The sequence below is a fragment of the Suillus paluster genome (genome assembly GCF_016628075.1).
Source record: "Suillus paluster strain FC165 chromosome Unknown EDB91scaffold_104, whole genome shotgun sequence".
In the NCBI taxonomy this organism is placed as follows: Eukaryota; Fungi; Basidiomycota; class Agaricomycetes; order Boletales; family Suillaceae; genus Suillus; species Suillus paluster.
This window is the reverse complement of record NW_024537664.1, coordinates 40,103-65,163: the sequence shown is the minus strand read 5'-3', so window position 1 is coordinate 65,163 and position 25,061 is coordinate 40,103. Positions and strand designations below refer to the sequence as shown.

General features: G+C 46.7%; 9 protein-coding genes across 9 annotated transcripts; 3 read left to right on the top strand and 6 right to left on the bottom strand.

Annotated features, from left to right (window-relative positions):
* Window positions 1-1,943: 1,943 nt before the first annotated feature.
* Window positions 1,944-2,781, top strand: EDB91DRAFT_1263669 (uncharacterized protein; the record flags this gene model as incomplete). The annotated part of the gene is made up of 2 exons (XM_041324461.1): window positions 1,944-2,156; window positions 2,212-2,781. 2 exons carry the CDS (start codon window positions 1,944-1,946, stop codon window positions 2,779-2,781), a joined length of 783 nt encoding a protein of 260 aa, XP_041171383.1.
* Window positions 2,782-3,818: 1,037 nt separating this feature from the next.
* Window positions 3,819-4,682, top strand: EDB91DRAFT_1061568 (uncharacterized protein; the record flags this gene model as incomplete). The annotated part of the gene is made up of 1 exon (XM_041314456.1): window positions 3,819-4,682. One exon carries the CDS (start codon window positions 3,819-3,821, stop codon window positions 4,680-4,682), a length of 864 nt encoding a protein of 287 aa, XP_041171382.1.
* A 4,391-nt stretch (window positions 4,683-9,073) lies between these two features.
* EDB91DRAFT_1254288 (uncharacterized protein) lies at window positions 9,074-9,463 on the bottom strand (the record flags this gene model as incomplete). The annotated part of the gene is made up of 2 exons (XM_041323795.1): window positions 9,074-9,148; window positions 9,212-9,463. 2 exons carry the CDS (start codon window positions 9,461-9,463, stop codon window positions 9,074-9,076), a joined length of 327 nt encoding a protein of 108 aa, XP_041171381.1.
* Window positions 9,464-10,148: 685 nt separating this feature from the next.
* On the bottom strand, window positions 10,149-11,293 carry EDB91DRAFT_1086747 (uncharacterized protein; the record flags this gene model as incomplete). Its single annotated transcript, XM_041316105.1, has 4 exons — window positions 10,149-10,587; window positions 10,626-10,657; window positions 10,749-10,943; window positions 10,994-11,293. The coding sequence occupies 4 exons, from the start codon at window positions 11,291-11,293 to the stop codon at window positions 10,149-10,151; spliced, it is 966 nt and encodes a 321-aa protein (XP_041171380.1).
* Window positions 11,294-14,855: 3,562 nt separating this feature from the next.
* Window positions 14,856-15,479, bottom strand: EDB91DRAFT_1061561 (uncharacterized protein; the record flags this gene model as incomplete). The annotated part of the gene is made up of 2 exons (XM_041314455.1): window positions 14,856-15,241; window positions 15,293-15,479. The coding sequence occupies 2 exons, from the start codon at window positions 15,477-15,479 to the stop codon at window positions 14,856-14,858; spliced, it is 573 nt and encodes a 190-aa protein (XP_041171379.1).
* A 160-nt stretch (window positions 15,480-15,639) lies between these two features.
* On the bottom strand, window positions 15,640-16,711 carry EDB91DRAFT_1061595 (uncharacterized protein; the record flags this gene model as incomplete). Its single annotated transcript, XM_041314460.1, has 3 exons — window positions 15,640-15,914; window positions 15,965-16,338; window positions 16,392-16,711. The coding sequence occupies 3 exons, from the start codon at window positions 16,709-16,711 to the stop codon at window positions 15,640-15,642; spliced, it is 969 nt and encodes a 322-aa protein (XP_041171378.1).
* Window positions 16,712-17,348: 637 nt separating this feature from the next.
* EDB91DRAFT_1254286 (uncharacterized protein) lies at window positions 17,349-20,570 on the bottom strand (the record flags this gene model as incomplete). The annotated part of the gene is made up of 11 exons (XM_041323794.1): window positions 17,349-17,445; window positions 17,502-17,745; window positions 17,794-17,861; window positions 18,417-18,787; window positions 18,848-19,170; window positions 19,220-19,427; window positions 19,507-19,695; window positions 19,744-19,767; window positions 19,819-20,156; window positions 20,206-20,383; window positions 20,433-20,570. 11 exons carry the CDS (start codon window positions 20,568-20,570, stop codon window positions 17,349-17,351), a joined length of 2,178 nt encoding a protein of 725 aa, XP_041171377.1.
* A 414-nt stretch (window positions 20,571-20,984) lies between these two features.
* Window positions 20,985-21,929, top strand: EDB91DRAFT_1254285 (uncharacterized protein; the record flags this gene model as incomplete). Its single annotated transcript, XM_041323793.1, has 5 exons — window positions 20,985-21,093; window positions 21,143-21,238; window positions 21,288-21,529; window positions 21,592-21,691; window positions 21,742-21,929. The coding sequence occupies 5 exons, from the start codon at window positions 20,985-20,987 to the stop codon at window positions 21,927-21,929; spliced, it is 735 nt and encodes a 244-aa protein (XP_041171376.1).
* A 499-nt stretch (window positions 21,930-22,428) lies between these two features.
* EDB91DRAFT_1086744 (uncharacterized protein) lies at window positions 22,429-24,193 on the bottom strand (the record flags this gene model as incomplete). Its single annotated transcript, XM_041316104.1, has 5 exons — window positions 22,429-23,117; window positions 23,173-23,412; window positions 23,465-23,648; window positions 23,678-23,774; window positions 23,817-24,193. The coding sequence occupies 5 exons, from the start codon at window positions 24,191-24,193 to the stop codon at window positions 22,429-22,431; spliced, it is 1,587 nt and encodes a 528-aa protein (XP_041171375.1).
* Between the last annotated feature and the right edge of the window lie 868 nt (window positions 24,194-25,061).

Sequence of the window (25,061 nt, the reverse complement as noted above, 5' to 3'; positions counted from 1 at the left end):
TTGGCTTGCCACTGGCGGTAGAAACACTGCTTCTGGTGGCATGTTATTCTTCTGGAGTGTGGCGGCTTCAACTCTTGGCAATGACGGAGATCTCGGTCTGGACATGGCCACTAGTTGTCCTCAGTCTGTTCAACTTGTACTCTACAAGACTCATCGAATTACTAACGGCACAGGTTGTCGCGCGAAACGAGGTGAGTCGAACATCCCCACAGTCACGACGTCAATCACACAGAATCTTTCATTTGTGCCCTGTATCTGTAGCGCCGGTTACAGACATCCAGCATCCCAGATCACCCTATTCGTTCATAATCGATCTTATCCTTATCCCTTCGCACCTATCATTCCAATCACCCCTGTACTTATATCAAACTATTATGGTCTAGACCTCGTTTAGTTTTTTTGTCGCACAGAGCTGCTGTCTGTCTGACTTGGCACTAATCAGATTGGCATTCCGCCCCTGCAGCAGCGCCTTGTTACTTATATAAAGCTAGTCTGGATTTCCCAGGCAGACCCTAGATGAATGAAGACTGTTGTACATTCCTTTATACTGTTATGCAGAGTCTAGACACCCTCATGCACTGCTGCAGGCGGCGGACGATGATGATGCTGACTGTATCGCTTTAGGCGATATTGAAGTCGCATTTTAGTATGAGCAATGATGTGGTCCTTCGGCACCTTAGTTGTCGTCGCGCAGCGGTTGTCTGGGTAGCGCTAATCAGATGTGGCATTTCGTTGTTCCTTGTCTGGGCCGGCGCTGATCGGATCAGATGGCGCCTCCTGTTATTATGTCTCCCCTAGGCAGACCCTGGATGAACGAAGACAGTCGTTCCTCTAAGCTGTTATGTAGGCACCTTCATGCATTGTTGCAGGCGGCGCCTATATAGACATGCATGTGCCTACAGAACAATTGTGAGTCAGCTTATTCCTGCGTCTGTCCTAACTCATCATGCTCCACACGTATTTTGGATGGGCTGCTTAGCCTCGTTCAACAACACCCGGGACATCATATGCTGTCCAAGCCACCTGGGCAACACCGCTTCAACTTGGTTACTTGCAGAGCCCTACTGCAGAATCGCTGATTGCCTTTAATTATGTCCTTCCTAGCTCGCACTCTATCACCAAAGCACGTCACGACGGTTCAATGTTCCATCAACCAACAAGAAAACATGAGCATGCAATGGTGCCGATTCAGCCTGATTGAAAACGAAGTCGCAGGTATGGAACTCACCCGTATAATTTCCATCGGAGTTGGAGTCAACCCTAGTGTCAGATGTGGATGTCAATTGTAGTAAGTAGAACACGACAAACCACGGGTTCTTCCTCATCGTGAAGCTCGTGGTAGCAGGCAAGGTTAGACACTTCAGTGGTGTATGTACTACGTACCTTTGAGGATATGTTGTGGAAAGTACTGCATGTAGCAGATACATATTTATATGTAGACTCACACGGTGTCCACACTCTACATATATAAGCGGCACAATCGGCACATGCAGGTTTTCAGGCTCCGTGCTTCACCCCCAGTGAGCATTGGACATTCGGAAATCTACCGAAACAGACGTAAATATACGCAAACCTACTTTGTACCCTGCATACATTGTCTTATCTACGGTGATCGACGTGTTTCGCAAACGCGACATTCGGGCTACAAAACTCGTTGTTATTCTTGCTTTCTGTTTCGCTTTTTGCAAAGGTAAGCTATTTTTTTGAAGATTGCTTGCTCATTTCATGCATTGACTTCATGTTTAGCAAACAAAAATTGTAAGCAGTGCCCGGTCCGGCTGCTACTCGTACATGTTGCTATGCTATATCTCAGTGCATGTACTCCTTGTCGCACTGTTGCTGCACCCGTCAATAATACATACTCTTAGCCTTCGATGTCGGACTTTTGGTGTGTGTGTCACAAGTACTGTAACAGCGAAAGGACCTTAATCCAATCATGATCAATGTGGTATCGTCATCTTCAAGAAGCAGATGATGACGAGAAGGAGAGTATTCATTTGGCGAAGTTTTCTGATGCATTCCGCACATCTGTTGCACCTGTACCCAGCACTTCAGCTGGTCCAAATGACTTGAAATGTCGGAGTGAATCTAACAACAATGACAACGACAACAGTGTACCCTGCAAACGAGATCGATCAGAAGATGTCATGGAGCAGGTACATGTATCATCGACCTGTACTTATGTTGACGTCTAATGGTATATTGAACTAGGACACAAATTCTACTAGTCGACAAGGCTCACCAGCACCATCTCTTTGTGATGATCTCCCAGATCTTAATCCCCCAGAGCCAGATCTTAATCTCCTGGAGCCAGACTTCCATCCTCCAGAGCCAGACTTTCCTCCACCAGAGCCAGACTTTCATCTGCCAGAGCCAGACTTTCCTCCGCCAGAGCCAGACTTTCCTCCCATGCAACACCAACCAGACCCATGCCCGGACCAACAACAGCCACTCGATCGCGAGCACAGACATAGCCCACTCTGGGACTTGGACCTAGATGAACTGTCTAATATGGCACGCATTCCAAAGCTCCAACAGGATATGCTGTTCATTCATGCACTTCGGGAAGCTCACTTAGATGATGGTGTTGGACTCAAAGGCGAGGCTCTTGAGAGGCTCCGTAATCCCCCTTCCTACCCAGCAACTGTTGATGATCCTGCTGTCGACTTCGCACTCTCAATGTTTCTCGCACTCGAACACTCTTCAGAAGCAGCTTATGAAGAAATACGAACTGCAGCTCATCGATGCTTCCCAGAATCTGATATACCCAGCCTCTATTGAATCAAAAAAATCTTAGCTGAGCTTAGCGGAGTGATTCTATTGTTGATCATATGTGCATTAACACATGTGTTGCATTCATTGGACCATATGCAGATTGTGAGACTTGTCTGGAGTGTGGAACACCCCGTTATGATCAGATCAAGCTCCGGAAGAGTCAAGGCAAAGTGAAAGTTCCACAGGCTGTGTCCCACATGATCCCAATTGGACCACAAATTCAGGCCCTTTGGTGTGATCCTGACAGCACTCACCAGATGCAGTACTGCAAACGATGTACCCAACAAATTGCCGAAGAACTTGTGTGAAATGATGGCCTTGTTGATGCTTATGACGACCTGTTTACAGGCAGTGCATATCTCAATGCTGTCCAAGGTTGTATTGTAGAGAACGGCGTGGTCCTCATGGTTTCCCTCAATGGAGCACAGCTATACGAGAACAAAGAGTCAGATTGTTGGATCTACATCTGGATTGTTGCAGAGCTTTCTCCCGATCATCGCTACAAGAAACATGTCCTACCTGGTGGCATCATACTGGGATCCAAGAAGCCCAAGTTCATTGAATCATTTCTATTCCCTGGATTCCACCATCTTTCTGCACTTCAAAAAGAAGGTCTCAATGTTTGGGATGCTTCTCGCGACACAAACTTCATCTCATATCTCTTTCTTATTCTCGGTCTTGCTGATGGCCCTGGGTTACTCTCATTGAGTAACCTCATTGGGCATACGGGTCGCTACGGTTGTTGTATGCACTGTGGGCTCCAGGGGTGTCAAAAGCCTGGTGCCCCTCACTACTATCCTGTCCTTCTTAAGCCTGACAATTACAACATTGCAGGCTGTGATCATGGTGACATCAACGTTTATCATCTTCCAATCGAAACATCAGCAAATTATTGTCAGAGCCTGCACTTGCTAATGCAAGCACCAAACCAAGTGCAGTACGAGCAACACCGCCTCCAGACAGGAATTGTTGGACCGAGTTTTCTTCTTGGCCTTCAGCCTGATCACATCTTGGGTGTACCAGAGTGCTTTTCTTCCAAGATCATGCATTTTGCTGGCGCTAATACAGTAGTGCTGTTCGTGGATATTTGGCATGGTGAAATGTCATGCGGACGGAGTGATGATTGGGAGAATTGGCCGTGGTCAGTTCTCACAGGTGAAACTTGGGTAAATCATGGTGCAGTTGTTGCTGCATTGCAGCCCCACTTGCCTGGTTTGTTTGCCCGACCCCCTCGTAATCCTGAAGAAAAAATCAACACATACTACAAGGCAGCAGAGTACATTACTTGGTTGTTCAGCTATGGGCCTGGACTTTTTTACGGCCTGATTCCAGACCTGTATTATTGCAACTTCTGTCAATTTGTACATGGACTTCAACTCATGAGTCAGTACAGCATCACTCCGGCCCAGGTTCTCGAAGCTTCTGAATGCTTTGCAGAGTGGGAAACAGAGTTTGAAGAACTCTACTATCAACGTCGTGTTGATCATCTACATTTTGTTCGCCCATGTGTTCACCTTTCTAACCACCTTGCATCAGAATGCACTCGTGTAGGCTCACCAATATGTTCCTTGCAGTGGACGATGGAATGCACCATAGGCAATCTCAGGCAGGAAATTCGACAACCATCAAACCCATTTTCAAACTTAGCTCAACAGGGAATCCAAAGGTGTCAAGTGAATGCTCTCATGGCCATTCTCTCCCACTACAATAAATCTTGTGATTCTCTTCCTCGCGGAGCTTGTGATCTAGGCGAATCATATGTACTCCTTCGCAAATCCGACAAACGCCCAATTACGCTTCCACCTGGTAGTGCTGAAGCAGTGGTAATCAGTGTTTACTTAGGTCAACCACCACCGAGGTTCCGCCGATGGGCACATTTGCAGTTACCCAATGGGCAAATTGTTTGATTAGCATGGTGAGAAACACTCAAACCTTTGGAGAAAACCAGGGTGTCTCGCAATGTGAAGGTATGACATTACCTGTTGTGTTATGTGACTGACTCGACTCAATATATTGACAAGGTTCAAATTAATGGTGTTGATCATTTCACAGAAGTGATATACTTTGCTCAATTGGCTGTCCGGAACCCAAACAACCAGCGCCATGATTTCTTTGAATCAGATGACGAGGACAAGCCTCGATGGCAATTTGCTCACCATATCACACAACACCCTCTGATCATGTACTCATCATGGCAATGATGCATTGTCTGTGGTCAATGTAAAATCAATCCAATCAGTTGTTTCAATGGCTCCACACCGCCCAAAACTGCCTTCTGGTGCAGAGGAAGATTGCTTTTTCATAATTTGAGAAGCCAGGCTTAGATATTGCAAGTGTTGGAGTAACAAACGAGGATGAGGATGAGGAAGAAGACAGTGATGATGAGGAGGAAGGTTGATTAACAGTAGTACAAAGGGTAACCAACTATTTGTCTAGAAGTGCCTGTAGTTCTTGTTTTTTTCTGTCACACAGCATGAAAGCTCTCATCTGTCCCAGCACAATCATAAATTTCATATCCTCCTCCTTCGTAAAATACTTCCAGTACAGTGACCCGGGAGGTGGGGGACTCGGAGTTGCAAACATACAATGACGGTCCAAACAGGGTGTTCGTTCGTGTGATACTGTCACATCAACATTGACAGGTGGTACAGGTGGGTCTGGTTCACTTTCACTTTCGGTCATGCTGCTGGAGTCAAAGATGCGAGCTGGGACAGGTGCAGGTACAAGTGCAGGTGGGTCTGGTTCACTTTCGCTTTCGGTCATGCTGCCGGAGTCATAGACACGAGCTGGGATGGGTGCAGGTGGGTCCATTTCACTTTCGCTTTCAGTCGTACTGCCAGAGTCAAAGACACGAGCTGGTGCACTGGCAGGGGTGGGATGGGTGCAGGTGGGTCTGGTTCACTTTCGGGCTCTGTTGTGCTGCCAGAGTCGTAAACATGAGCTGGGATGGGTGCAGGTGGGACGGGTGCAACACTGAGCTTAATTTAATTAAGGTACAATGTGAAAAAAAAATCAATCTTGCTGTAGTGGTTATGGACCTTGTGGTAAGTCTATTAGAGACCTCTGATGGGCAAATGAGAACCAATTTTTCGGATCTAACATGAAATCGTCAGATGGTGTCATGACTGGGGTACTGGAGTGAGTGTCGGCATCATTTGCATCAAAACTATATCAATATTCAATACTGTTACATTGTGGACCTGTAATGATGCAAGCGAAGCTTACCTAGTATCAGCATTATACAGTGGCTCAAAAAACTGTCCACATGTTTTCGCATTTTTCACTGTCAATGATATTGTGTGAGAATGTACAAACACATCAAGGACATGCTGGTACCATATTGGAGTACTACTTCAGGGCTTCCAATTGAGCCATATGGCGTGGGAATCGGCCAAGATATGGTGGACATATGAGGCTTACAAAATGATGACTCATGCGGACAGTTTTTTGACTCAAATATTTTACAGTGATAATCAGGTATTCTAGTACATTGTGTGACCTCCCTTGGCTTTAATTACTGCCTCTATCCTTCTAGGCATACTCTCAATCAATTTCTGGAAATATTCTGCTGTAATCCTTGCTCATTCCACTGCTACTCTCTCCCATAGCTCCTATACTACTTTAGGGGGGGTTTCATAGGCTTGAAGCTTCTTCTTGAGTGTTCCCCAGAGATGTTCAATGACATTGACATCAGGGGACTGTGCTGGTCAGTCAAGAACATTGATATTATGTTCTTTAAACCATTGTCTGGCTCTTCTAGATGTGTGCTGGGGATCATGATCCTGTTGGGAAATGATGTCTTTTTCATCAATCCCTAATTCAGCTATGCTAGACAGCAAGTGGTCATTTAGAATGTCCACATACTGCTCAGCATCCATCCTCCCCTCAACTTCAGCAAGTATATCCACACCATTCCATCCCATACAGCCCCATACAATTAGAGAACCTTCTCCAAATTTGACAGTCTCACTAACCTCTCTGTCTGTTAGAAAATCCCTCTTCTTTTTCCACACATATACCTTCCCATCTGACCCAATCCTATCGATTTTGGTCTCATCTGACCATATAACATGCTTCCAGTCCTCTACAGTCCAGTTTTGATGGGCCAAGCCAAAGGTAGTCTTCTCTGTCTATGTTTGATAGAGAGAAGAGGCATTTCTTCTTTGTTACTGCCTTGAGATGAACTGCCTTGAGAACATTCCTCACAGTTTGTGAAGAGACAGTGGTGGTGATGGTGGAATTGATATAATGGGTGGCTTGGACGGCATCATTAGCCTTTCCTGTAGTGATATGTTGGATGATAGCCCTCTTATTAGCAGAGGTGGACGTCCTCCACAAGAGTTTTCCTTGTCCAGATGGCTTTCTTTGATACACTTGGCCACAGTAGACTTGCATACTTCAGTTCTAGAGAAAATTTGATGAGCAGAGAGGCCAGCATAGGACAAAGAGAGGATAGTATCCCTTTGAGCAGAGGAGATGGCTTTCATAGTGATTATGACTATGACACATAAGACATTCTGGTTTATATAGTTAGATATAGTTTTAAGAGTATGCCTAGAAGGATAGAGGCAGTAATTAAAGCCAAGGGAGGTCACACAATGTACTAGAATACCTGATTATCACTGTAAAATATTTGAGTCAAAAAACTGTCCGCATGAGTCATCATTTTGTAAGCCTCATATGTCCACCATATCTCGGCTGATTCCCACGCCATAGGGCTCAATTGGAAGCCCTGAAGTAGTACTCCAATATGGTACCAGCATGTCCTTGATGTGTTTGTACATTCTCATAAAATATCATAGATAGTGAAAAATGTGAAAACATGTGGACAGTTTTTTGAGCCACTGTAGCCATCAAGGTCAGGATCAGATGATATGTTGAGAAGGCTTTTGACTGCTGGTGGTAGCATACTGACGATGGACTTAGAGAGTTTCCTTTCTCGACTTGTGACTTCATTGTAACATGCACCTTATCTTTATACCACCAACATCATCATGAACTTCACGCCAACTGCATACAAGTCTTCTGCCCCTCAGAACTACCACAGTCTTTTGTCTTCTTCATTGTTTAATTCTAGTTCTCTCCTTAATCAAGAGTACTCAGGCTCTTCTTCGAGTCTGTCAACACCGGAAACAACTACACCTTCCCCTCTTCTGGATATGTTTGGTCTATCTCAAGATCCTTTTCTAGATACCCCACAGCACGATAACAATCAGCCTCAACTTCCACTGGCAGGTTCCTCATCCTGGAATAGGATACAACCACTTGCACGAACTGTGAGTTTGTTCCACTCCTATTTCCTGTTACTCATTATGATCATCAGCAAAGTGGGTATATGCACCCTTCCAATCACACATACTGCAGTCACTTTACCCTCATATAAAACATACAGCCGAGGTTGAAATATCCCTGTTCTACACAGGCCACCCGACTTGGGCCCATCAATGTATCTTTGTGTTAAATACAGGTGGGCCGGTCTCAAGTGTGTATCTGATACAAACAGGGGGCCCATAGTATGTGGTGTAGTAGATAAGTGTAGACTTTTCTATTGACTTTGGTAGGTAGTGTATGAAGTATGTACCTGATACCAACAGGTGGGCTGGTCTCAAGTGTGTATCTGATACAAACAGTGGGCCCATAGTATGTAGTGTAGATAAGTGTAGACTTTTCTATTGATTTTGGTAGGTAGTGTATGAAGTATGTACCTGATACCAACAGGTGGGCTGATAGTCCAAAGTGTGGAGTTTGCTATTGCATTTGATAGGCAATATACAAGAGCTATATATATATGTATATATATATGTATGATGGAAACAAGTGGGTCGAGTGGGCAGTGGTACTGATATATACAGATGGGCTGAAAGTGTTCATAGACTAGCTTCCATAATATACATGCCAAGACCACCTCGGTCAAAGGACATTCGGTCAAATATGATGGATGAGGGATTACCAGGAATCAATCCATAATATAAATGCCAAGACCACCCCGGTCAAATACACTTGGTCAAATACAACTCGGTCAACAGACATTCGGTCAAATATGATGGATGAGGGATCTACCAGGATCCGATGCATAATATACATGCTAAGTGCACCTTGGTTAAATATGACAACGGGTCAAAAGACACTTGGGTAAATACGACTCCGGTCCAAATATGACTCGGTCGAAAGACACTTGGTAAATACAACTTGGTCAAATATGACTTGGTCAAAAGACACGCGGTGGTGCAAGAGACCACTCAGGTAAATATGACTCGGTCAAATATGACTTGGTCAAAAGACACTTGGTAAATACGACTCAGTCAAATATGACTTGGTCAAAAGACACTCGGTCAAGAGACACTTGGGTAAATGCGACTCGGTCAAAAGGGCACTTGGGTAAATATGACTCGGTCAGAAGACATTGCTGCATGAAGCCATTCGGCAGTCACGGCACCTGCATGACGGTGCCATTAGGCAGGGTGGCATAGCCGTTCATAGGGATGTGGTAACTACTGAGTGGGACAGATACCAGAATGTGCTGAGACTCAGCCTTGAGACACGCTGGTGAGCCAGTCTGATTGGACTGGGGAGGTTCCACAGGAGGTGACATCTGCACGTCTGTCGGTTGATGTGCTGTGCCATTGAGAGTTGTGGCAGCGATGCCATTGGATGCGGCGATCAGCCTGACCAAGTCACCATCTGGCATAGGAGTGCACCTGAGTGGCACCATCTAAATTACTAATAAGTAATTATGTCAGGTACCTGAACCCTTTACTAACTAGTAGCACATAGCCACATTCTACTATACCAGCAATAAAACCAGTAAACCAGCATTACCTTGGCTATTCAGTGTCCTTGTCTTACTTAATATGACCATGGCTGTTCTTGGCGGCAATGAGTCACCCCTGCCTAATCCTGAATAGCGTCATCGACCGTTTTCCCACCATTGTCACTGCGTCCGCTTATCACCCGCTTAGCTGCTGCCCATCGTCCCCAACGACAAGCTCAACATATGGCTTATCTGTGCCTGTTTCTCAGTGGTTTTTTTCAGGACTTCTTTCTAATGGTCCCATCTTATCTTCTCCTCCTCGTCACATCCTCAAACCAGCGGTAATGTATGATATACAATGTCTATCATGAAATCTTACTGCTTCCGCTTACTAATGATATCACCTGTAGAGCTGCACTCATCATCTCCGACGACCAGCTCAACCTACAGCTTGTTCCTGCCCGTTTCTTGGTGGATTATGTCTGGAGGTGTTTATAATAGTGGGTGCTAGTGTTTTTGCATTGAACTCGTTGTATTTCAGGCCTTCACTTATCATGTATTCAGTATTCTAGTGTTCTAGTGTTCTGACATAGATGACACTGTACCGTGACTGAGATAGTGACTACTCCTCGACCGCTGCACCATGGTCCTGCACCGACTGCATCTCACCCTCAACTTCCTCCTCACTCTCGTCCTGGGACACATCGCTATCCTCAATCACTGCTGCACTTTTAGCAGCACCAGGTGGATTCTTTTTCATGGTCTTGCGAGGCTTGTAGATGGACTCGCCATTCTTGGCACGCTCACGGTTGCTTTCCATGCGCTGCTCCAAATTTTGTTCACTCAGTTTAACCCACACACAGCGGCCATTCACCAACGCGTTAAGGAGAGTCACTAGATCTTCACGGTGCCCAATCTTTCCAGGATTTTGAACTTGTCTGTATGTCCACCCTTCAAGAATGATCCTGTGCTTCTCGACAATTTTGTTCTCGTAGTTATCATAGTTCATATTGATCTTCTTCTTCAACAGGTTGTTTTTTGTGTTGATCGCATCTTGGCACCTATCAGCAAAGTTCGAACAGCAACCAACAGTACTTACTGAGACCCTCTTGAATATTGGTTTGACATAGACTAATAAGCTTCAAAGGAGATAGGTGTTGTGTTGCATCAGCATGGTTATCTAGTGAAGGTGGGTATTTTGTCGGCTATGGAATGGACTCACACGCTTACCAAAGTTCCCCATTACCCATGATTCAAACTTCAGTGCAAAGCGCTTTGGGTCTAGATGGGTGATTTCCTTGATGAAAGACTTCGCCTTAGGTGTGTAAAAAATATTCGACTCGTGAAAGTGCTCAACGTCCCCACAAACGGCAACGTAGAAACCCTCGACTCCTGTTCTAGCCGTGATATTTTGCCACTATTTGTCCCTCAATTAATGAAGGGAAGAGACATTTTTGAGGTACGTACTTCTTGTTCCATGCTCTCAAACATTGCATTGACTTGTTTTTGTAATGCCTTTGGATTTGAACGCACAATTTTGATGCGGTTCTTGCGTAAATTGAGGACATGGTGCCTGAGTTGTTCCTTTTGAGATGCAGAGAGGTGTACATATTCAGCGGTGAGATCTTGCTGATGTTCCGCAATGAATGCTGGGAGTTTCCAGCAGTCGTCCAGCAGGAAGATCTGTGGGGTATTGGTTTTCAGAAACCAACAAAGGAACACGCTGATACCTTCATTTGCTTCGTTTAGCTTTTGACTTGTGAACATGTTCCACGTGTTTGGGCTCCTGCACTCGTGCAGCCCTCAGTTATTGTATAACTGAAGCAGAGTCCATTTAATACTCCTGTTTTGTGGCCAGGTAAGTGTTGAGGGTGTTATGCAGATTTGTGCCCTAACTGTTTGTATTTTTCCGAAATAGTGGCCGCTTCCTCTCGATATGCTTCACATGCATCGTTGATAGCATTGGAAAGGTCAACGGCCTTGTCATGACACGAAGCCTTTTGGGCTGACGTAAGCTTCAGCCTAATGTGCTTGACTTTGGGAGTGATGCTGACAACCATTAGCCACTATGATGAATGGACAAGAGGTAGGACAAGATGTAGTATGGATCAGTGCACTTTTTTTGAAAAGATTTTCGGTTCATAAAATGTATATATTATAAAGGTGATTCAGAGATCAATATTTTAAATTTCAGTATCATACTGTTCCTAGCCTAGCCTAAGCTGAGTTACTGGATATTTGACCTTGTCACCACAAAGACAGATTCTTGTCCTGCAGCAACTGAGTCAGAGTAAGATGGAGGGGCAGTATCACTGGCACCCAACATTTGAGGTCTCCCACCACGAAGAAGTGGATGAAGGGCCCCAAGCCCAAACTGTGGATAATCATGTGACTGTGTAATGGGAATTACATGAACCACACTTGTCATAAAATCGGAGGCATTGGCACTAGTGTTAGGCATCACATGGCGCACAGCATCTGAACCTTCTGAGATGGAGCTGATAGCAGAGTCCTGCTTCAAAAAATTCATCAGTGACATACAGAGTGACAGATCAAAAAATAAATACCGCTGTGGTACTACCATCATGGCCTGTCACTCTAAGTCCACTACTTGGCTCAATGTCACTGGAACAAGTAGAAAGGACTTGTGATTGTGTCGGAAGTTCGATGGAAAGTGAGTTTGAGGAACTGGACACATCTGATACTGTTGAAATTGAACCTATGAAAAATTATGCTGAGTGAATGTTAATTATCACAATCACTCACGTATGGTGGTGGTAGGGCTGCTGAATCTCGGTTGATTGACGAGATGCTGTGAATGGAAGGTGAGCGATGTATGGGAATGGAATAATGAAACTCACATTGTCGATACGTGAAGTGAGTTCGGTGGTTTCTTGTGCAGGAACTACTACAGAGTGCTGAGGTGATGTCACACGAGTATGCAGCCCACAAGCAGTCCTGCAGTGTATAGCAGATGGTGTGAGGATGAACTCCTGGGCTGGGGGAGGACCCAAAGGACGAAGCTTGGTTGTTGGTTGGACAGCCTGTGGTGTGAGGATGAACTCCCGAGCTGGGGGAGGACCCAAAGGACAAAGGTTGGTTGTTGGTTGGACGGCCTGCACTAGTGGTTCAGTTTGATGGTGAGTACATGGGGGAGGATACAAAGGTCTAATATTGGTTGTTTCCGGGGCAGTCTGTTCTCGTGGTTGAGTTTGATTACAAGTATGTACATGCCTGCGGGTTGCCTTAGGTATTCTACTTGAAGGTGCAAGAATGAAGTCCCGAGGTGGTGGAGGCTGAATATGTGATGGCGAGGGGGGAAATTCCAGTGAGGCACGGCTTCCTTGTTGAAAGATGTTACCGGCTGTGTAAGGACAGTCAATATAGAACAATGTAAGGCAATGTCATATACCTGATCTGACCGCTCCCATATCAATATCTGCTCCGCTTTCCGACCCCCTCTGCTCCATTCATCCTCCACTCCACCCAATCACAAGTCCGCATTCCGCCCTACGTGTCCGCTCAACCGCTCAACCAGTCCCCTTCCATAATCTCTCCATTCAACTGGACCTCTTTCCCCTTTTAGGTATATGCTTTCCTTTTCGGTACATAGACCCTCACTTCCAGATCACTGGTAATTCCTATTACCGCCCGATCACTGATCCGACGCATACATATTGATATCCGCTCCGACTTATGTCTTCGCCTATGTAAAGTACTTACAAACTATATCCTCGGTACATAGCTTTACTACATAGTTATCCTGATCACTGCCTCACACATAGAAGTATATAACATATCCTGTACTTAGATATTTTTCCTTAGTCTTAATATTACTTGTCTTCTCGCAGTTATATCCTGTGAGAATTCTCAGTAGGACCTTGTCTTCTCTGGACACAAGTCTCAACTTGTTGTCACCTCCGACCCTCCGACCCTCCGCTCCGACTTAGAGCCGTGCTCTAAGTCTTTCCCTTATTACCCCGCCCCTATCAATATTCTCCTATCACCCCTTTTCCTATCCTCTCCATTATCCTCCGCCATCTCCGCTCCTATCAAAATATCTCCCTGGTTCCTATCCACCCTCTGCATCGTTCCCCGCCTTCTCCACTCCACTCCTAGTCAGTCCGCCGCTAGCAGCTCTTACTTCCTGACCCCCAAAGTGGACCCAAGTGGTCCACTCGTCCTACCATCGGACAACATCGGACCCACTCCAAATTCGGGGCACATACTCGGCTAAGGGCGCAGCACAAGAGCTGAAGCCAAGCCCCGACCCCTCTGCCTCTTGAGCCAGCACGGTACATAACAGGCAATCCGAATGAACCAAGGCAACTTACTGCAAGATTTTGTGCTTATGCGCCCTGTTGTATTCCACTTCTTAAAAATCTTCTTCAACATTTCTTGTGCTACTGCCAAAGTGAATATATCTTGCATTAACAGGATTGCTTGAGATACTGGTGCATCTGAGTCAACGAGTCTTTGCTTGTCCATGATGTTCAAGTATGGGGACCTTTGAACGTTTACGAGTATCATTGGCTGGTTTTGATTGACATGAGACTGATTGGCAAATAAGTACTGAGCTTCGAATCCAACAAAGATCGAATTCTACAGCCGCAGAGGAATGGATTGAGCCTATCATGATGAAGCCAAAGGGAATGTTCATACCGTTGTATTAGGGCCTACAGCAAGATCAAGCCATGACATTGTTGCAAGATGTCCTGCAGGCATTGTGAATGTACAATTTGGAGTGTGAGGTTCAGCAGCAGGTAACATCGAGAGAGGTGATAGAAAGTAAGCTGTGAGGCGCCAGTGAAGCTCACTTAGCAAATTGTGTAAATCCATATCATTATCATGATGCGTTACAAATGGACTTGCGGTGGCATCACCTGCAACCAACCTCGCTTCAGGTACAGCTCAGGTGCAACATGGAGGTACAAGTTCAAATCCAGATCATTATGATGTGTTACGAATGGACGTGTTATGATGCGTTACAAATGGATGTGTGTGGCACAAGTCTGTGTAGATATGCAAGCCATTAAGAATGCAAGCCGTTAAGACATACTGACATCAATACAAATATCATTTCTACATCTACTCAGACATACAAGCATCAAGATGACTAGCTTCATCACAGAGAGCATCATCCTCATCCACAAGAATTGTAGAGGAACCACCCAAGTCAGATAACACCAATTCAACGCCATCATCTCTGTCCCTCCTTTCTTCAACCTCCTGAATGAGACCACTGTAACCTGGTAGATTGTAAACCGCTTCAAGTCTAGTGCGGTGAATACAATTCACCCGACGACAATCCTTGAATTGATGCTGAATTTCATATGCAAGTGCAGGATTTGATTCCGAGAGTGAGCAGTGCAACTGATGAGAGATGTGCATCTTCGTCGTCTACCCATCTGTGAAGCCGAGCTACTTCGACATTCAACCAAGTGATCTCCTCATGCGCATGTAAGACTTTAAAATACTTTGCGGCGACTTCACGATTAGTTTTTGAAGCCCAAGGCTTGGAGAGTAGATCTCGCCAAGAATGCTTCAATAAGTTGAATTCCCCCAACCATGTGTAGGATGCAACTTCATGGTACTCTAGAGTAGGTCGTGGCGGGTTTTGCAGAGGTGCAAGATTGTTGTATTTGTCCAGTGCCGCATGTATGGCAGCAGAATGTCGAGCAATAGTGTTGGAGATGTGTTGACATAATTTGTACCCTGTAGTCGACACCTGAATCAGTACTTGTTCAGCATGCTGAAAAAATGTACCAGTCCCCGCAAGATTTGCTTTTGCTAACTCGAATAACCTCTTTACCACCAATCCCTCGAGCTGCTCAACGATGCAAATGAAACAGCAATTCGTTAAAAGATCAAGTGCACACTTATATTCCTCTTGTTCTGGGGTCCAATGCTTGGTAATACCCATCCGTCGTTCAAGGTCATCGACTGCATTCATGTTGAGCACCAACCTGCGGTATGCTGCACTGCGCTCTGCCTCTCGAGCTCGCGCAACAGTTTGCGCACTCTTTCGAAGCCCCTGAGTTGGTGTGAAATCGGTGGGAGTATACGTCAGGAACTGAACAGATGTTGCTCACCCGTATGCTGCCCTGAAGATATCATTGATTAAACTTAGTTTCATGTGCATAATTTTTTTTAAAAAAAAACACTTGCTCCGAGCGTGCCAATGTCTCCAGGGCTTCAACATATATCATTTTCTCGACATCGTCTTCAGTCTCGACTGTGAGACTCTGCAAGTACTCCAATTCCTTGGCATTCCACTTTACGAAATCTGCGTCACTCAACCCCAGTTGCACCTTGAGCTCTTGCACTGCGGGTGTTAGCTTGTTGATAATATGGAGTGCCTGCTTGTAGTTGTTGTAGATGAATTTACCTACAAAAAAGTTATTAGTGCAACAAATCTTGACTCAAGCAAAAACCTACTAAGTTCCAAGTACTTATCCGAGTCCCATTGGTCAAAATGAAGCTCGATGAACTGTAACCAATGAAAGTATGATGTGTGATGTATGACGGGCACTACGGCATTAGAAGTGGAGAAGACTTGTTCGCAAGTTTCCAAGTCTTCGATGCCGAGACCATTCTGATAGAGCGCATGAAATTGTAGTTGACATTGTCGATTGTGAGCGTGACCATGGAATGAATTGACTAGGAAGCGATGGTGATTAGTACTGGCCTTCAATGAGATCGAACTGGCGGTGACAGTTTTGCCGTATGAACACCCAATATCATAGCCTGTGGCACCATTTGGACCATAGACATCATTAACCTTGTTTGTGGTGGCTAGCGCATATTTTGCACTTAAAAAAAATTAATACGACATGCACAAGAGTGACAGATACTTATGGCATACAGTTCGCCACTCTTACGCATCTCCACCAATGTCTGTACAATGCCATGACAACAGGCGCTGACGAAAATTCCCATCTGATCAAAGACAGTGATGGTGTTCTCAGTTATGGTATTGGCCATCTTCCAATTCTCCGTGCACGCAGAGTGGTCACTAGCAGCAGTGGGAGAGCCATCAGTGGTGATGTGAGTGCCTGGGCGCAGCCGAACATCGTCCTTAAACAACTCAACTTCCGAAGGAGGGATCAAGTAAGTTGATGGAAAAACTTGTTCATCTGCATGGCCAGATCCATCAACACACTTCAGTGAAGTATTGCCATCCATGCTGTCAAGTCAAGCCGGGTCAAGTGGTTCTTCATTAGCTTGCTAAATGAAAATTAGACTGTGAACTAGAAGTACATGTCATAATGATTACCCTATAAGTGCAGGGTGGACAAGCATTGATCATCCTCCAGTTGGGTCTATCACTGTCCGAGCGCCTGATCAACGAGACTCTGGACATGACACAATATACATAGATAAGCATCAAATGCAATGGCAAATTGATCTTGGAACGATTGAAAGTAAGTATGCTGCTGAATATTAGTAGCATAGGATGTGGGGATATGAATCAACGCACATTAAGAAGAGCGCAAAGAACTTTTACCATTGCTTGCACGCTAAATGAAGATTTGCGGCAGTGGATTTGATGGTAGAGCTCTAGACATTCCAGAGAGATAGCGGTGGTAGGTTGTAAAGGAGAACAGCCCAGAAAGCTGGCTTTGATCAAGGAAACATTGGCAGGCTCATCTAGCTTCTAGGTGGATTAGTTTAAGGCTATGAAAACCTGTGAATGTTGACTTATCAATAAGACCCCCAGTTTGCTTGACACTTACTTGTGATGCCGACACTCGTAACATGAAATATAGACCCTGGTATATCACTCGTTTGAATGCCCCAGTACTTCCATGACAAAAAGGCATCAACCAGGTCCATCATTTGACGGGACCATGCAGCATGCATCTGTTGATTGCATAGGAGACGAGTATGAGGGGCTCGATGTCACAAATTCTTCCTGCCTTGCAAACTAATACATTGTGAGATAGATGTTAAGAGAACAAAGGGCTTGACTTACCAAAAAATTACTTGTGCGTGAGTGGCACTGAGAGCATCTTGTCCTACAGTTGCAACATCACCCTCATCGTCCTCACCGCCATCATTGTGTTGAGTGTCGGTATCATCAGCCTCAGCCCCATTCTCATCATAGTTGGCATGGTCCCAATTCTCATACTCAGGAGAACGTGCAGAGTCCCTGGCTGATGTCCGGCCAGCTTCAAGTGCTGCCTCTGCAAGGAGTTGCCATGTCTTGGCTGTTAACTCTACATAGTGTTAGAAAAGATTGTTAAAAGAATAGTAGGTGGACATACGGTTGTTGGCGACACATTGCTCTTCTTCAAATGCTAACTGGTCCCTCCATACTTGAGTCAGGGTTGCTCTGGAAGTCTTTGATGAGTAGAATGTGGCTATGTGCTACTAGTTAGTAAAGGGTTCAGGTACCTGACATAATTACTTATTAGTAATTTAGATGGTGCCACTCAGGTGTAGGAGTGCCAGAATGGTTGCCATTGGCTCCGTTCGTGGAAGCGGCGGTGCAAGGAGGGGAGGACTGCTGAGCTGAAGACGATGGCAAGAAGATATTGGTGAATTGTACGAGTTGGTGAAGTTTCAGTTGCATGGAATCTCATCGGCATGTGTGATGCGGCGACCGAGATTGGGCAATCGGTCATATGGAGTATAAATTGGTCAATTCTGAAAAGACAAGAAACTGAAGGATACCGTGCCAACTGCAACACATGACTGAGATACACTCTGCTGACTTGCTGTCGGTACTTATATCACAGGAAAGAGAGTGAATATACATGGAATCAACGGCCAAACAATTGCATTTGAAAGTAAGTAATACAAGTCCGTGATATACCGGGGTAATTCTGCCGACAGACGCATGCTCTATGTACAACTATGTATTGAGCTGAATGATCAGGGGAGAGACTTTGCGGCCGAAGCAGGTGATGTTCCAGCAGAATGGGGTCCAACTACAGCAGGAGCGGATGAAGGACTGGCATGTGCTGACATTGAGGATGCTTGGCCAGATGTGAATGTGTCACCGTGCATGTCAGGGCGACCAAAAGGGCGAGATGCCGAAGGGTCTGCAGCAGATGCCGAGGTAGCAACCGAAGGGCTGTACACACCATTCAAGTACCTGATGCCCATCACTTGCATCTGTGGGGTGGCCGAGGTAGCACCAAAGTTGCTCATCATCGGTGGTGGGAACAATGGGTTGGCAATGGTCTGTGCCTGCTGAAGCTTCTCCACCAGGCTGGTCAGGCCATTGACGAGGTTGACAGTGGTGCCGAGATCGAACTGCATTGAGGAAAGCTCCGCACGCATCAAGGAGATCCGGGTTTTTCAGTCCTGCTGCACCGCATCGACCCTGGCAAGGGTATTCTTGTCGGCGAGTTGCATGGCAGTGACCTTAGCAGCCAGGGAAACCACGCATTCGTGGATGGCACTGACAGCCGGTGGGAGAGATGCTGAAGGGAGGGAAACATCTCCGGCTGCAGGAGCTGCTGTCGGAATGATGAAGTAATCGGAGTTGGGCTCCACCCAATGATCGGCAGGGAAGTCATCCGCAGATGCAATGGCCCGAGGCTCATCGACGACGATCTTGTCATCCACTGCAGGCTCAGCCGGGGCATTGGCAGTGGGCTCCATGTTGGCGTCATCATCACCTGTGATGGACACATCTAGAAGCAAAGGTTAGAGGACATTATGATACGAGAAACGATTGCTTACCGGTAGCCTTGACAGCTTCCTCTTCAGACTCCAAGATGGGAGTCGGTGGACGTGCCCGTGAGGTTGCTCTGGTTCTCCTGAGCAGACCATTGGACTTGGACCTCGGGGTTGCTGTTGGGGGAACCTTCTTGGAGGCCGGTGCAGCCCTGGACCTCGGGTGTGCCATCGGCACAGGAGTGTCAGAATGGACCGACATCAGTTGGTCACACTTCACCTTCATGAGGCTGCAGGACCTCATGACCTGCCCTTTCTTGCTGATGATGACAAGGCAAGGCTCATTGACACACCTCTTGCAAGGTGGATCGTACTATCACACTGTGAGTACTCGGTGACCGAGCAGAGATAGAACACTCAGTCTTAGCCCCAGCATCAGCCTTGGCTAGTGGGCGCCCTCTAATGGGCTCAGCAACTTCCTTGGCCTTCTCCTTTCCTTTGCCCTTTGCTGGTGTGCGACCAATGGTGTCCTCGGCATGCGTCTGAGAATTGTTGAGGGGTGATCGCTGGTGGGCAAAGGTAAATCTCACCTTCTTGATGCCTTTGGTCATGCCCTGTCCATGAGTCAGCGATGGTGTTGATATTGAATTCACCGAAGTGCTTACCTTGGACTTCAGTGGACTGGCTGGCTTTACAACCACAACGGTGCCTCCTGGCTGACCATCCTCATCCTTGGTGTTGGAGACCAAGGCTTTGGACAAGGGCCTTGAGACCTTGCGCTTCTTCTGGCCCGTCTCAGTGCTTAGGCTGTCCTCTTGGGATCTCTGAGTCCTGCAGGCAGGCTGTTTGCCCTTACCAGTCATCGTGCCAGGCACAAGAAGATTGTGCTGGTGCCCGGTGGTAGGGAGTGATTCGATCAGAGGGACCGACATTGGTGCAGGGGTTGGAGCTGGAGCTGGAGCTGGGGCGACTTGAGGTGCAGGTTCGGGTGTGCCTCCTGCCACTGTCAAGACGTTGAGCTGTGAAGATAGACAGAATGACTGCCGACTCACCATATCCGACGGTCTTTGGGAAGAAAGGGTGGGACTCCATCCGAGTATCATTATCCCGCACCTGAGCCCACTGTGGGGCGATGCCTTGGTTCATGGTCACTCTGACCTCGGCTGCAGCAGACAGCAGCAACAGCAAGATGAGCGAGGCATTTCTGCCATGCTGCTGAAGGGCAGTGGACTGTGAAGGGTCGGTGAGCAAATGAGAACATCGGGAATCAGAAACTTACCACTAGCCGGGTGACTGCATGAGCTTGGTCAATGACCACGCTGCCATCTGCTTCATGAATTTTAATCCAGCAGAGTGCATGGCACAAAGACGCATCGGTGACCGCCAAAGCCTGGTTCAATTCGAGTGTTAAAGACATTGTAGAGATGTAATAGTAAAAATGTAGAAGATAGGATGAGTGTTGACTCTGTTATATCAGGAACAACAGTGTGTGGATGTGGATTTGACTTCACAAAAATGAAGTCCACAAATTGTGCTGGTGTTGTCAGCAAAATGTGATGCCGCTGGGACCTGCCGAGATGGGTCCACACTTCGAATCACACCGAACAATACCAACTGGCAGCACAAAATTTTCGAAGTCCATTGCCAGCACCATGGATTCCCACGAGCATCCAATTGACAAAGCTCGGTGGTTACAAGACGAGTGCATCAAAGCTGACCGGAATTTCTTTGTCATGTGGGATCAGTGGGTGCCACCGAAGTTGTGGCCGACTCCATCCCCTCAAAAAGACGTGATTCCTGTCGGTCTCAACAAATTTTGCATTCGACCTAAATGACCAACTACATCCCGCACCATTCAACCAAAGAAACATCTGTCCTCAGTCATGCGAACACGACTGGATCGTGCAGACACATTTCCAAGAAATATTTTGGCCATGAAAGTAAGTCCCCTATTCAATTGACCTTTGCTAATTGTTGACCACATGTCAGTCTTTGACATGTGCTGGAGCACTGAAGCCAATGACCTGCCGACTGTGGAGACGCTGACTGGAACATCATCGGCCGGTGAACACTTTGGAGGTCAAAGTAAGTCACGTATCACCATATGATCGCCCATTGTTGATCCATTGGCCAGCATTCGACATGTGCTGGGACACCGAGGTTGATCTGGCACCGAATGTGAGCGAGGATGCAGCGAGACCTGCTGCCGCAGGTCAGTACAATCTTTGTTGGGACGATGAACTGGACCCATCAAAGGTCGACTCGCCACCAATAGTGGAGCTGGCGACTATCGAGACTCTGACCATGGATGTCACCATACCATTGGCAGCCAGTCAATATGATATGTGTTGGGAGGACCGGCCATCTGCATCAGCAGTGGGTTATGAAGGTGAGTATCAGGTCATGTACATTGCCATTCAAGACTGACTATTTCTCAGCCAATTTTGACATGTGCTGGGGAGATTTGCCATCAGGCGGAAGGTGATGACCTTCGCACTGGTGGGACCACTGCACCGGCGATGAACTTGGTCAACTCAGGTCGGTCGGAAATCCTTTTTTGAGTTGCCGATACTGACAGTATGGTGCAGCTGCTAACACACAGCAGTCGTCTGAGAGTCACTCCGCTGGCACTCAGGCTGTCTATGACATGGGTTTTGGCCGTGGCTTGCCCAATACATCTCTAGTACCGAGAGACGGCTCGCCGAGCGACATGTTCGAAACCACTGAGGATTTGCTGCACCGAGCAACTCTGAGGCTGGAAAGCATCGACGCTTAAATGAGTACGTTCATATTTCAGCTCATCCTCACTGCCATCACATTGACCTCCACTCGACAGGAGATGACCTAGGACACACCTCGGCCATCGATGGTGTCGCATCTCCAAGAGTCATCATGCATGCCAACCGGGATTTGATATTGGCATATCGGGATGTGCGCGACCAATTGATTGAAGCCGGTGAAGATGTTGTCAGGATGCAGCATCTGATGAACATGCAGCACCAGATTGATGATCCGCTGCATGTGTTGCTACTGGCAATGAGGAAAATGGGCAGGGGACATTCCCCATTCCAGTAGTATATAAGACCAAGTACTGATACCAAAGGTTGTTAATAAATGACATGTATATACCGAGATCATTGAACAAATGAGATGTATATAGCGAGATGATTCATAGCCAAGGAGAAAGCTATACACAAATATCAGTCAGATGATATATACCAAAGCTGTTCATACTGTGAGCAGCTGGCCGATGAACCCCATGAGACCACCGACAACTACACATAGTCAGCATATCTCTTGGGCTTTTGCCAAGGTCTGGCGCCTAGCAAGTCATCAACCTTACTTCTGGTGCGCTTTGCTGGTGCATCAGAGAGTGGGTATGCTGCTGATTGGGTAGCCCTAGTCTTCTTCGGCAACCGGTCTTGTACCACCAGTGAAGCATCTGCGGTAGCCCCCGTCTTCCTTGGTGACCGGGCTTTGACCGACAGTGATGCATCCCTGGTAGCCCTAGTCTTGTTTGGTGCCCGGACCTTTGCTGCTGGGGATGCCTGAATGTGTTCCAGACCCCGACAAGTAGAATGTGGGCCAAAACCATGGGCATGCTGTCCAGCATGATGAACTCCAGGAAAATGATATCCAGTGTTTGTTGCACTGCTGCCGCAATCTTCATCTTCTGATCCCTCAGTCGCCAGATCTACAATTGGTCGGTCTTTATGTGCCAGGTCTGTCTGGGGTAAGATGGTGGCAGGCTCAACTCTGATGCTCTTCACCAAGCTCATCGGCGGTGGTTGGTCATCCGACTCCGACTGGCGTCCAACTTGATCGCTGAGTTCTGCATCAGCGTCGCTAGATTCTTCATCGGTGGAACTGATGTAAGCCCGTTTGATGGATCTCGGTCGACCTTTGGGATGTCCAGGGCAGTGACAGTGCAACCGTGGTCCTGTGACTTTTTGGTCGGCATGGGCTGCACGGTCCTCATTGTCAGCATCACCATCAGAGTCATCAGACTCTTTGCCGACCTGGTGGGTGCATCTTGCCCTTGTCATCAATCCAAGCCTTGAACTGGAATGTTGGGCTGACTTGGTTGTCCTGTCGGTCCAACCAACATTCCAACAAAGAGATGGCTTCGTCCCGGTGCATTTTGGATGGCTCCATGATCTGTGTACCATCTGGCAGGTATGTACTGGAGATGAATCTTGACTGTCCCTTCATTATGTCGCTCCAAGGAACTGGAACCTTCAGCTTTCCACAGCACATTCCTGTGGCGGCGGGTATCAGATGATGATGCAGGTTTTCTGATGTCAGGCTTACTATAATGAATGGTGAGGAATGACCAAATGACACCCTTCTTGGTGTTGAGCGAGAAACCATCAATATCCGGCAAGATTGGCAAACTAGTATGGTTTGGAACCCTGGCGAGTGCCTCCGAGCAGCATGCCATCCTGGTCTTGATCCTGATCTTGGTGGATGTGACACAGATTAGATGGGGGAACATCTGACATGGTCTTGAGACTCACTGAATACATCACCAATGAAATCTTCCCATGCCGGTAAGATGACCTGCCAGTCCTTGCACTCCATGAAGCTGGAGCCCTTGCCGAGCTGTTCATTGAAGTTGAACCTGCCAAACCATGTAAACACAATGACCAACTGACCAACCGACCGAATGAATGCATGAACTTGCCCAGATGTAAGGAGGCTGCCCTGCTCATCCTTCCAGGATCCCAATACAAACAGTCTCATACCGGCTTGAGTAAACATCTCCTTGGCAAAGTGCTTGATCATCTTTTCGCCCTTCTTCTTTGCCGTCTTGGCCTGGACTGCAGCATCAGGCGCTTGATTGGTCCACTCGTCAGCCTTAGCCCGGGCTTTCTCTAACTCATTGTCATCCAGCCCTTTCATGATTGCGGTCATCTTGGGTTGATACCTCCTGAAAACTTCTTTCTGCTCAGGCTTTTCCCTGGTCTCCTCCTCAATTTCTTTTTGTATTTGCTGAAGGATGTCAGCCTTTCGTTCCTCTTCGATGACTTGGTGTGCCATTCATTTCTTTTGGAGCTTTATTGGTGGTTTGGCATTCGGCCTTGTGTTTCTTGTGATTGTGGAACCACTGCCTGTATTTCTGTCCACTGTCACTGCAATGCAGAATGACCTGACATCACAGCCAAAACACTTACCTCTTTTTGTTGCTTCAAGAGCTCTTTGTCCATCTTTGGAGCAAAGAGTTTGGCCTCCCTGGCAGCTGCTTTAAAGATCTGTCGTCATTTGGTCCCATCTGCCTTCTCCCAGTCCTCAACATGGGACTGCAGAGCGGTTGTCTCTCGGTCATTCAACCGAGGCTGATCCCCTGTCTTTATCTTCGTCCGAGCCATGTCACAGTAGGTAGCTTAGAGTAAAGGACCTGCAAATCTGAATGCAGGAGAGGGTTGATATGGTTGATGTAACAGGAAATGGAAGGAAGGGTCATGTGAGCAATGATTCAGATGAATGACATACCAGTGTAATCATTGCACGTAAGGGCTAGATCATACCGAATAGTGTGACCCCATTGCTACAAGACTTATCAAGTGGTGCAGATGCATGGGTGGGTATGTCAAGTGAAGTCAGAGGTCCTGAAGTGCTCTGGACGTATTATATACACAATCACTATAAACCATTGACATTGTGCCATGAATATCCTTGCTGATGATTCACGTGAGGTCAAAGTGACTATTACATATGATGCATTGCATTTGGCAGTTGCATGTAAGCACTGTACTGTCCCAAAGTCTAAACATCCCATTCCCAGCAACACATCCAGACAATCACAGCAGGACTTTGGAACATGGTCAAGTCAAAGCCAAAGGCCTGGAGTCCTCCAAAAACATCCTCTTTGGTTCAATGGGAGGACAAACGAACATCTAGGGGAGAT